General features: G+C 39.4%; 1 protein-coding gene across 2 annotated transcripts in view; it reads right to left on the bottom strand.

Moving 5' to 3' along the window:
- The window catches only part of LARS2 (leucyl-tRNA synthetase 2, mitochondrial), an 85783-nt gene that overhangs the window by 21839 nt on the left and 51228 nt on the right, over positions 1-12716 (bottom strand). For both annotated transcript variants that reach the window (XM_032680964.1, XM_032680972.1), the window contains exons 13-15: positions 11303-11401; positions 8344-8481; positions 69-172 (exon numbers count right to left, since the gene is read on the bottom strand). In XM_032680964.1, coding sequence (XP_032536855.1) covers positions 69-172; positions 8344-8481; positions 11303-11401 — 341 coding nt within the window. The remainder of the gene's footprint in view (positions 1-68; positions 173-8343; positions 8482-11302; positions 11402-12716) is intronic.

Consider the following 12716-nt stretch of genomic DNA (forward strand, 5'->3'; position numbering starts at 1 on the left):
CTAAGAGCTGTACAGTGAAGAAGTCCCTGGATGCACCTATGTCGATTTTCCCATGTAATTTCTCTTACCAGTGAGATCAACCTCCTCTCTCTTCAAACACTGGCCTGTTGTTCTTAGTCTGAATGTCTGATTCTTGATAAGACCTTGAACCAAGAGCTTATGGAAAGGCTCCCTAGGGATGGAAGGAAAAAGAAACTCTTTAAAAGAGCTGTCAAGAGCATACTTTATGATAAGCCTCAGGTGTCGAGCCAATCAGGCACAAGTATTTATTGAAACAAGAATTTCAAGCTGACTATCATAAACAGTTGCCACCTTAGAAAGAGTACTTTGTGCATTTATTCATGGTGGCTGGCTGGCAAGTATAAGTATTTATTTGCATTCCACACACATTCTTGCACCCTGATTTAGTACTAAGTTATTCTAAGGTCACTTTTCAAATTAGCATATGGATAATACACAGAAATTTCTTGGCCAACTGTGCAATTTCCCTAACTTCAAGCTAAAGCTCTTGCATAAAAGCATTCAAGTACCTGGCCTCACTGTCTTACAAATATTTAGTTCTTGCTTCTCTCTGAGGAGCACAGTATTTTGAACAAATCAAAATGTTGCTCCACATTTCTTTCTATAGAGATAAGATCGTTTCTCTAACATAAGCACTTGCATGCCTTGTCCCATTGCAGAACTAGCCACAAAGGCCTAGCTGTACAAAAAAAATACACTAGAAAAAGTGTAAGGAAGGGTGGAAAGTTTGTATGTCAGTGCATCAATTTTTTAGCACCTTGAATGTTGAAACTTTACTTTTCTAGCAAAATTTACATCAGGAAGAGTAAACTGTCACCAAATGCATGTATGATAGGGCTAGAAAGAGCCTTGAAGGGAAGTATTGCACTCAGCAAGAAATAAACTCTAAGTAAACGCTGCTCTGGTTGACAGATATGTTATAGCAGCCACCTCCTTTAATGACCTTGCATTTCTAATGCATTAAGTCAGAAGTCTGTCTCTGTTTTCACAGAAAAAAAGACAACAAAATTAATCTCTAGAGCCTTTGGTCCCCTCTCAATAATCCAGGAAAGTAAGGCAGTTCTAACAGCAGCTTCAAGAACAGCAGGGGTCAGGGAGGAGGTATGGAGCCAGTCCCAGAAGGCACACACAGTCTGGGAGCCTTCTCATGGGATCCACCAGCACAGAGACATCAGTGACCATCATTCTGGAGGACACATTAATCAGCACTGGGTACTACTGACTTGCACCTCCTAATGCTCACATGTGTGCTCAATTTTAAGCAATCTGAATTGTCCACACTTGCACCTAACAAAGCCTCAAATATGTACAAAACAACTTATGTAAAAAGGATGTATCACTATTTCCTAGTTTTTAAAAAGTTAGAATAAATCCCCCTAAAGAAGAAATAGTAAAAGCAGACTTACACATTTTACTTCACAGGTACAAAAAAGTCATCATCCAAAACACTACTCACTTTTCAGGAGTTAATTTAGTATTTTACATTATTAGGATATACAAATTATATGACAATTTATCTCATGATTTAAAACACAGTAATTTATTTAATAATACAGTTAAAGCATTAATAAATTATATAACAATCATGAATGTTTTCACCATATTAAAGCAGATATCTTCCAAGTATTAGTTATTAAACCCTTTTGATGACTCTGATGTAAGGATATATCTGAAAACAAAACCTTAAATTGGGAGAGAGAAAGTGATAGGCTTCATATTTTACCTTCAAAATATTCATGTTTGAACATGAGTTACCTTCCTTGTGCAAGTACTGGTACATATTGATGTATCATTCAGTCACAAAGAAGTATGAGTCTCTGCCACGCCGCCTGGTTTTATCAACAATGTTAAGAGCAGCAATTCAAACATCTCTTACAAATATTTTCTAGACAACATTTCACATTTTGCCTGAAAAATCTTGTTGTTTAGAAACAAAGTAAAGGAACTTTAGGAGATGAGAACTGGAGACAAATTTAGACAGTACAAACAAAAAATAGTATTTTAAAAATAGGATGCAAAAATCATCTAAAATTTCAAAAAATTATCACAGAATTAGAAGGTGAAAATTTGGAGCAAAAACAAGAGTGGGAAGTTGCTCCAGGAGATAACAGTTCAGGATAAGTTTTTCTACAAACTAAAGACATTACACCAAAGAAAAATAAAAATAATTTCCCTCTCTGTCATTCAGTACTTCAATCTGTTTAAGATCTCAAACAGTTATTAAAATAGCTACACTTCCTGCTATCTAAAATAAAGCTAATGAGGTAGCCAGACCATCCAAATCAGATAGGGCTTTCCACTGGAAGTGATTTTTCAAGGAACACTTTAATGACAAAGAGTTAGTTCAGATCATATGCCAAGTTATTAAAAGCTGAATGCGGGAATGAGCATTTCTTATTTTTGTTTATGCTGACAGAGAGTACAAAAATGCAACACAAAATACATTACCAAGTATGGGGAAACACCCCCCCTCACGTGTTCCTAGTGGGAGACCACAGGAGAATGGAGACATGCCCAAAATGAGAAAGCCAGAGCCCGTCTAATAAACACAGGGCTCAGAAACAAATTAAGCCCTTCACTGAATGTCTCCCGAAATGCACAGTGATTTTGCCAGTGTTGTGGTGGCTCCATCTCATGTTCACATGCAGAGCTACACTTGGATTTACATGGATAAAACCGCACACCTCAAACCTTCCCCTCTGAAGACAGCAATGCGCTGCTTTGTTGTGGAAGGGAACTGCCAAGGGGCCACAGCACAACAGGTGTGATGATATTCTGATCTAAATACTGCAGCACCCGGTCACGGCATCATAAATACCTCCTGATCTAAACCACTGTGAACAATGGAAATTAAGCCATCTTCAGACACACTGACATTACTGGCACAGTAACAAAGAGGTGTCTGGAGTTTCTTTGAATGCTTAATCACGTTTCAGATTGTAAGTATGCTGGAATGGCATAAGCCCTCACCGATCTGTGAAGTTGGTTTATGCTCATGCTAAAGTATGAGCACTGAGACCTTGGTCGTGTGCAGCTTTTGATCATGTTGTATGTCCCACCTGTGAAGTGTGTTTGACACCTCTAAGAAGGATCAGCTGTGCTTGCCATGAAGTGTGTAATCCATCCATCTTTTCCCTTTCTGTACTGTTCATGTACAAGTTCATCTCTGTGACAGACTCATCTCTATATGCAGGACCCCGCAATGGATAGTAGGGCAAGTATGACTGACAGATCAGGAATTCCTGCTCAGTGCCGTGTCCTCAATGCTCTTTGCTTTGCTCTGTGCAAGGTGAGCAGAACTTTCAATCCAACTACAAATGACCTGGCTGGAAGGACTCTGTGGAACCTGCCACAGTTATAAATAGTGGATTCAGAAGAAGGGATAGCCCTAGTAAGGGCTCCCTGCATGTATTTGCACCACGCACCTTTAGAAAGGCCGAGAGAGCCTGATGCTGTGCCCTGGAGTAAAGACAAGGCCTTGGTCAGTTACTATCTGTTGAGTTCATGGGGTTGTGAAACCCCCTGTTAGATCTAGCTGGAACAACCCAGCAACCTTGTGAAAGTGACTGGAGAATGTGGAAGCTGATCATTTTATGCAGAAAAAGGATGATACAATATTTAATATTCAAGATTCTACACAGTCAACAGCTGAGTGCTTTTACTTAAAATCAGCACTAGTGATAAGGTCCCAAATGAATGCAGAGCAGCTCTAACATCCTTCCTTCACAGAATAAGCTATTTCTGTCACACACATATCTTCTTTTATTCCGTAATGCATTATATGAAAAAAGTGCCTTCTTACTCAGCAGATTTGCTCTCTATCACGATCAAATCTGCTGACTTAATGGCAACAATAAACTTTTTTGGAGTCCTTCAGGGAGAATGTGCTAGATTCCATTTCCAACTTACGCATCAGATAGAATTGATTACTGAAGTCTAGGGAAGGACCAGATTCTGTGTAACTCGTACTTGCAGTAATACAGCTGAGCAGGTGTAACCGAGTATGTCAGCACACACTCATCATGGTGGATTAAGCTGGAACAGATGAGGAGTTTGCTGGCCCCAGTTGCTTACCTGGCCTCTCTCCCCGTGGTGGTCACAGCTGGGAGGGCTCACTGGCTTGTGAATTAACTATAGAACCAATGCACTTTACAGACCAGATTGCTAAATCAAATTGACATCAATTTGGGCTTAACCTGAGATCACATGTACGAATACCCAGAGGGTGCCATTTATTCTGCCTTGTCATTACTGAGGAAATGAGGAACAGTTTCCCCCATCTTCAGTCCAATGCATTAAAAAGTAAAATAAAAGATTGTGCCTCATCTTCAGGGGATATTTAAGCTATATTGACACCTGTACAATTTTAAATGCTTACAAACACTTTAATTTCTTATGAAAGCATGTGTGATGTCTGTAAATGCCTATGTTATTATACACACTGCCTGAAATATTTCTACAATAATAATAATTGCACCATATTTGAAGAGATTCCTTTCAAAATCTACACTATGGATTTTTAACATCTGTTTGCAACCACATTATTATATTAATAACCATTAATACAGAATTAAAGACTAGCAGGAAATATTTCAATGGATTTGAAAGTCAGAGGATAGGAGCCTAACAATGAAAATTTCCACCAAGAAAACCTATCAAAATGAAAAATTACTACAGAGAAATAGGGGAATCATAAAAATTTGTAAGGATGCTAGATAACACTTTAAACAGTGGCAGCTCTCATTAACTGAGATATAGCAGAATTTTCTTAATTTAACCAGTGAACAAGACCTAAGCTACTAGAGAAAGATTGAAAATGCACTAGGGGGCAGTGTTTTTTAACATTTTAATGTCTTCCCCCAGAACTGTGGGTTTCGAAACCAAGACTTTGAGCTTCCTAACAATAAGCCTGTTGTTTCTAATCACATTTTTCCAATCTCTGAGACTAGCCCTTGAGCAGTTCAAACAGAAGACTGAGCAAAAGTGGCTTCTGACCAATGCTAAAACATTTAAAACACGTGGAAATATTTATAACGGAGTTATAATTTCCATATCAAAACAAAATCCTAATTTGACTTCATGGCTTCAAAGCACCTAATGCAGTAACATGCACAGAGCTAAAGCACGCAACCAATTTTGTGCATGAAGATGAATTTCTTACAATCATCTTGCAGTCTGAGCACACACTGTCAAAGCAGTTCATACAACCAACCCACAGGGCAGTGCTATAACATACAGATCTTCACATGTGCAACAGTTCTTCAGATTCTATACGGCGTTAAAAGAATTCTACATAGTCTTGCAAACTGCTTCTACAGAAAGCAATTTTGATTTTTTTCTGCTATTGTCACTAGATTTTTTTTTTTATTGGAAGTTAAGAGTTTTCTTCTGCAATCTACCATATTTAGACCAGTCTTTGGTACACACACAGCTTTTGTGCTACTGCTCTGTCACAGCCGAGGGTGAACAAAACACATTCCAAATTAATACAGCTGCAGAATCATAGAGTCCTTAGATTGGAAGTCATTTGGTGCAGCTCTTTTCTCACATCACACCTAACTTCAGGTTGTTCAGGGTCCCATCCGGCTGAGTTTTAAAAATATCTGATGATGAAAATGCCACAATGTTTCTGGTCAAATCATTCCAGTCTCATCACCTTCATAGTCAAAACTATTTTCCTTCTGTGCAGCTGAACCTCGCTGCAATCGGTGACTGTTACTCCTGTCCCTTCTCTGTACATCTCTGTACAGAGTCTGGTTCTGTCTTAGCTATAAACCTCCTTTAGTTAGCAGTAGACTGAATTACATTCCTTCCTTAGCCTTCTCTTCTCCATGGGGAACACACTCAACTCCCTTAGACTCTTTCTCTGACATGTGCTGCACCCCCTGAATATCTTAATGCTCATCCCCTACATCCAGTTTGACAGTGTCTCTCACACTGGGAAGAGGGAGTGGGGACGCGTCAAAACTCGACACAGTATCCTAGATGTGCCTTCCTGAACGATGAGCAGAGATAACCAAACCTGAACATGGTTTTGCTAACGCAGTGGAACAGACTGTCACGCTGACTACTGACTCACATGTAACTTGCTGTTCATCAGGATCCCTAAAGCCCTTCTCTGTTGCGATCCTCCCCACACAGATGGCACAGCCCTAGTTCTGTGGGTAATCTGCTCCATGTCCAATCCAGAACCTTGTCTTCAGATTTCAGACCTGCTTTTCCCCTCATCAAAGTCATCTGCATAGCACGGCTTTTCTCAGTGTGCAGTGATAATGAACTTGTTAAGGGTGAGCACTTTATTGCACTGCCAAGGTTGTTGCTGAAGATGTAAAATAATATTGGTCTCAGTGGTGCCTCCTGAGGAATACCACTTGCAAACAGCTAACTTTGAATCTGATGGTCCAAGCAGCTTTTTCATCCATACTGCAGTCCACCCACTCAGCCTATACCTCCCCAGTCAGACTACAAGTATGCCATGGGAGAATTTGTTAAAGTTGTAAAAGATATGCACAGCTCTCTCCTCATCTGCAGATGGAATCATCTCACCATAGAAGGAAAGCAGATTAAGTTAGGCATAATTTTGGTAAATCCATGGTGGCTACTCTCAGTCACCTTGTCATAAACGTGCCTTGAACTTGTATGTGTCTGGTTTACTTAAGTGATCCCTAACTTGATCCTACTTTACAGTGGGTAGTATCTCTCTCCTTCAAACTCTCCTCTCTTGATGGGAAATGGCAAGGCAAAGGCTGTCCTTTGCTGCTTAGGCTCTTTGTCTGATTTTGCCTCAGGCCAACATTTTCTTTGATGTTCTCTTCAATGTATCTGCAGAAGTCTTTCTTACTGCCTTTGCATTCTTCACCAGTTTAAATTCTAGACGAGCTATGGCCTTTCCTAATTCAACTTTGTCTGCCTAGTCAATGCTTCCATGTTTCTCCAGTGGTAGCTCATCCTCGCTTTCACTTTCCTTGTGCTGCTTTTGCTTCTTAGGGTCATGTGGAGGGTCCCTTTTCAGTCAAGCTGAAAGCCTCCCTGTTTTGTTGCACACCAAAATGGACCACTTACTTTGCAAGAACATCTCCTCTGCACTGTAATCTCACTTTATATTGACAATACTTCAGCCACACCTCATGTCATTTAGAGAGTTGGAAGAATTTGACTAGCAAGAGAACATTTTGCTGCTGTGGGTTACAGCTCCACTAGATGGCTGATGGATTAAGACTGTAAAGTCTTTTGTAGAATTAATAAGCCTAAATTTTCTTGCAAGGGAAAGCTCTGAAATTCTCTGCTTAAAAGAATAGTGCTTCTGAGAGAAAGGGTCCACTCCGTGAGAGAAGAACTAGCCTTCCTGCTGCAGCTGCTCAAGCTGGAGGCAACAGAGGGAACACAAATAGTCTACATCCAAAATTTCAAACACAGTATTTACAGCAAACTGCTTGCAGGCAAGAACGAGTTATGAAAACACATTGTCTACTTTCATCAAATTATTATGAAATAACTTGGGGAAATATTCTGCTTGGCTCCACTAACTAGTCCATCTTTTTCTGACTCAAAGCTGCTTAAATTCTAGTTTTGGAGCAAAACTACTGCATTTGAGTGAGTTCAGTGCCATATATATGTAGGCTCCTCTTTTACATCAAGTTTTTAGAGGGGATACTAGTAAAGAATGAGTTTATATGAGTTGCCAGCTGAGAAATTACTGAGCAGTTCTTCTCATGGGGTCACTCATATTGACTCAATTTATTCAATCCTCTCTTCATTTGGGAGAACAGGAGAGAGCATGGGGCAGCATTTCAGTGTTCTGACACTAGTATCCTCCAAGCTGAGACATTACTGGGATGACATTTTATGGTACAAAAGGGCAGAATTCCAGTGGAAGTGGGGATGTTAAGCTAAGAACCTATCTGAGAGGCCAAAGAACAGAACAACAGATGACTCATCATCCTGCATCAAACTTTACCTCTAAAACAAATTGACAGCAGAAAAACATATTGCTTTTGCTTATCAAGACATGTTTTACACTGTTCAGCTCCAATACTACAGTGAATTACAGAAGTGCTTAGTTTTCTACATATACATGGTTCCACTGAAATGAATGGTATTACTGGCAGGAAGTTACCTAATTTGAAATAATAGCACTAGTCAGAATCTCTGAAGTTACTAGTTTATGCATGCTTTTGCAGGCTGAAAATCTACACCAGCATTTTATCACTTGCTCTGAGCCAGTTAATACTCTTGCAATAAAAATGTTATGTATGTACACATACAGAAAGTGCAACTGACTATGAGAAACCAAGTACTGAAAAAGTAGGAAAATAGGCTTACTTGTGTTTTGTCATCTTTAGATCATGGCAAAAATGGCTGAAAAACCTTGCATAGAATAAGTGCATAACCGCATGCTCCTTTCCTCCGATGTACAAATCCACTGGCATCCAGTAGTCTGCCAAGTCACTACTAAAGGGCCTGAAAAAACACAATTAAAGAAAAAATACAGTGTGGAAAAGAAAGACCAGTGCTACTAAAGTTGCTCATCATACTTGACTGGACAACTCTGTTTACCAAGAGCAATACATGTGTGATAAAACTTTCATTTTGCTATCAGATATTTTTAATGTTTTAAGAAGTGAAATGCTTATTATAGACAAAAATTTCATTTCCACTGAGATGCAGATCCACAAAGAGACTATTCTCCTATATTTCAGGTGAGCAACTAAGACTTCACATATAGTACCTGAGAAAGTGATAAAAAGATTTGCCTGCTCATTAAACGACTTTTTTTTATAAATACCTTGTGGTTAGCTTTAAATTTTTTAGCATTTATCAAGTTTTCTATACAAATATATTAGAGTGAAAGACAAAAGGCATGTCCACTCAAAAAAAGTTGATTCTTTTAATCGGAGGTTTGCATTGTTACCATTAGGGGGCAATGACGCAGTTTAAGGCTACAGAACCTTCTGTAGAGTCAGATGTGTCACCGCACTCCAACTGAAGGAAGCTCGATGAAATGACAGTAAATTTGTCATTTATAGCAAATTTAATATGCCGTTGGAGGTCATCTGCATGGTTTCCTAGCATTGCTTACTGCTTCATTACATATTACCATGTCTCTTGTAATGGGTTCTTGCCTCAAAAATACCATTTGTACAGTTCTTCTTTATGACCAGTTTCTAACAACAAATCTACTTGTTTTGTCAGTCTGTCTAATTATTCCCTCTGTCATTTTTTGTAATAGCAACATGTTTTTCCTCACAGATCAGCCCAGAAGCAAATAATGGATCTGGGATTCATGTCTTCAGTGGAACAAATCAAAACTAACTTGTTCATAGGGTTCCAAAATCAGTAGAGTAATTCTTGCAAATTGCAGACCAGTGAAATATGACTTATGGAAATGAAGGGTTTACAAGTGCCTAGCTTAGCTAAAAAAACTAACTAAATAAACCAAATACAGGTAGCAATTTATTGCAGCAGACCATATAAACATTCTCATTTCAATATAAAACTGATTTAGCTACACTGAGTTGTTACTTTGACAGCTGAATGTTACATCTGACTATTTCTTCTTCAACTTCTGGAAAAGTTCCTCTTGTCAAACTGTCACTGGAGAGAAAGCAGTCTGCCTAACTCAGTAATAATAATAATATATTCATGCTATCTAGAAAATAATTAAAATTAGCATGAAATAACAGTGTTTGCAAAAGATTTTTCTTTAGTTTAACTAAACTAGTGCTGCAAATATAAAAAAAATAATTCACTCAGCAATACTAAGTCACTGGGCATATGTAGTATGTTCTCAGACACTGCTCTGCACAATAAATAAAGAAACACTTGCCCAAACAACCCTACATGTGGTATCAATATTTTAAAATGTAACCCTTTTTTGTCTTCCACAGACTACTTAGTAGGGATGTTGCGCTAATTACTCTTTGGAAAAAACAATGCTATCAAGCAGCGCTATTAAAGGCAGACTACAAAGCAGAAAAACAGCTAAATAACTACATCTGCCTTCCCACACTCTCCAGCCACCAGTGCATAGCACATGAAAAACCTCCTTTCATTAATTTTGCGTGTAGTGGAAGTGCTGACACAGCAGGAGCTTGCTGTGATGCCACTTCACTTGAGGTCTGCGCACAAGGAAGTAGGAAGAGTCACTAGAATTCAAAAGGAGAGAAAGGAAGGTGCTGTTCTTGGCAGCTGGATGTTACACTGGACTATTCCTCTTCTTACCAGTGGAACACCACTGTCTGTCCACACACTGAACTGCTCAGTCCATTGCCAGAGAGGATACACTCTGTGCAACTTACCACAGTCTCAGAGAGTCATGGCAGGCCGTCTGTTATTCTTGATGGAACCCTCTGCTAAGGACTGTTTTCAGCTTCTCATCTGAACATTTCCTCTGTGCCCTGCCCCATAATGTGCTTTTGTGCAAACTTCTGCCCCTTGCCCTGTAGCTCCTGCGCTTAACACAGTAGTGTCTACACATCCTGTCCTTGTACACCTCCTGGCATGGGAGCAATGAAATGCCACATTTTTAGACCAGCTCCTAGTCTATTGCCCTGGTTTTGGCTGTGATAGAGTTTATTTTCTTCCTACTAAATGGTACAGAGCTGTGCTTTGAATTCAGTATGAGAATAATGTTGATAACATAGTGAGGTTGTTGCTCAGCAGTGCTTACTCTAAGCCAAGGACTTCTCAGTGTCCCATACTCTACCAGTGAGGAGGTGGCAAAAGAAGCTGGGAGGAACCATGGCCAGGACAGCTAACCTGAACTGGCCAAAGGGATATTCCATACCACAGGCTGTCATGCCTAGTATATAAACTGGGGGAGTTGGCTGGGAGGCATCAGTCGCTGCTTGTGGAAGGGCTGGGCATCAGTCAGCAGGTGGTGAGAAGTTGTATTGCACATCACTTGTTTTTCTTGAGTTTTCTCTCTCTCTCTCTATCCTTTCTATTACAATATTTTACTTTGTTTCAATTACTAAACTGTTCTTATTCCAGCCCACAGGGAGTTGATTTTTTCTCCTGATTCCTCCCCAGCCCACAGGGAGTGGAGGGCGAGTGTGTCAGCAGCTGTGTGGTACTTAGATGCCAGCTCGGGTTAAGCCACATCTCCCCTGTGTGGTGCTCAAGCCAGGGGGCAGGCACACAATGAGAGCGGTGTGAGACTTTACACCATCGTCTGTAAAGGCATTTAGAAGCTGGAAGCACCAGAATGTCTGGTCTCTTCCTTCCCTTCTTTTCTCTAAAGCAGGCTTGCCCCTGGTGGCCCTGTGCCTGCAGCCCTCACCTGTCCGTGTTGTGAGGGTCAGTGTACCTCAGGTAGTACCAAGCAGAATCAACAAATGTATCCATGGTATCGACTTCTCGCCGTGCTGCTGCCTTACACCTGAGCAAGAGAGAAGGAGAAAAGCTATTTTTAGGTAAGTGACAAGCTTGGAAAAAACGACGATATACAGAGTGGCCACAAAGACATTTAGATTGAAAACTGAAGGGGTCTGAAACAATCTGAAAAGTGACATGTTCAGAAAGATTCAGCATCAATAACAGGGCCAACTCCTTCCCTCTCCCTCCCAAAACATACAAAATGCAAACCCAAAAGAAGCCTGATCACTCATCACATCCAGCAATAGCGGAAGATGGCACTGCACTGGACAGCCCTCTTGATCATAAGTTCCTGGAATTTTTTAGAATTGCCATTTTAAAAGAAACAAAGCATGGAAAAGTGTACTCTGCCGTAAAGTTAATGGGTACTGAATATATATCACACTTGTTAGGTGCCAGCAGACAAATAATTTTACAAACATTTAGCAGAAGGAGCAGGTGGTTGCCTCTCACTGCTTGTCTGTACAAAAAGGTCTTTGCAGATTCCATTTATTATCTCTAGAAAAAATAAACTTAGTTTAATTTCAGCTTTCACTGAGATGTAGCAAATCTCTCCTAGACCTTGTAGCACAATTTTAATTTGTGATTACACAAATTGATTTTTGATTGTAATTATATTGGCAGCCCTGAGAAACAGTTTTAAAATAGATTTTAGAAGGTCAAGTTACTTTCTGGTAATTTCTCCTTGAATATTAATTGTTTGCAGGAGTCAATAATCACACTTAATAAACTTCTACTTGTTGTAAATGATCCCTTCTAAAACTCTTACTGTTAAAACAATGGGATTATTCTAACGTCAATGAAACTTTGCAACCTGTGACACTCATATATAAATGCCATTGGCTATACGTAAGAAATGTATGCAGTTTATAATTGTATGTGTATGTGTAATAAGTATACATAATAAATGGGGACTGGCTATTTAATATTTAACAACTGCATATTTAGTCTCTGATCAGGCTTGATGACTGAGCTGCAACATGTATCTGCCTTTCTGTCTGATATTTCAGCTTGGCTTGCCAAGGCAAGTTTTTGAGAGAGGATCACCACTTAACATTTTGCTTCACTCTGTCTCTGCCCCTGGTCCTTCTCTACCAGTGAATTCTTCTTTCAATGGGAATAGTGTAGTAAAGAAATTTTACTTCTAACTGATTTTTAATCTAGAAATAATAATTTTATTAAATTGTACATATAAGTAAAGACTTGGCCAATGTAAAATAATACTGTATTGCATTGAAAAAGAATGGCTTTTCAGTCAAAAGCAAGAATACTTTACATTCATTGAACCATAATTATATCTGCTTCACGTCTCTGTGCTC

Source organism: Chiroxiphia lanceolata, chromosome 1 (genome assembly GCF_009829145.1).
Source record: "Chiroxiphia lanceolata isolate bChiLan1 chromosome 1, bChiLan1.pri, whole genome shotgun sequence".
In the NCBI taxonomy this organism is placed as follows: domain Eukaryota; kingdom Metazoa; phylum Chordata; class Aves; order Passeriformes; family Pipridae; genus Chiroxiphia; species Chiroxiphia lanceolata.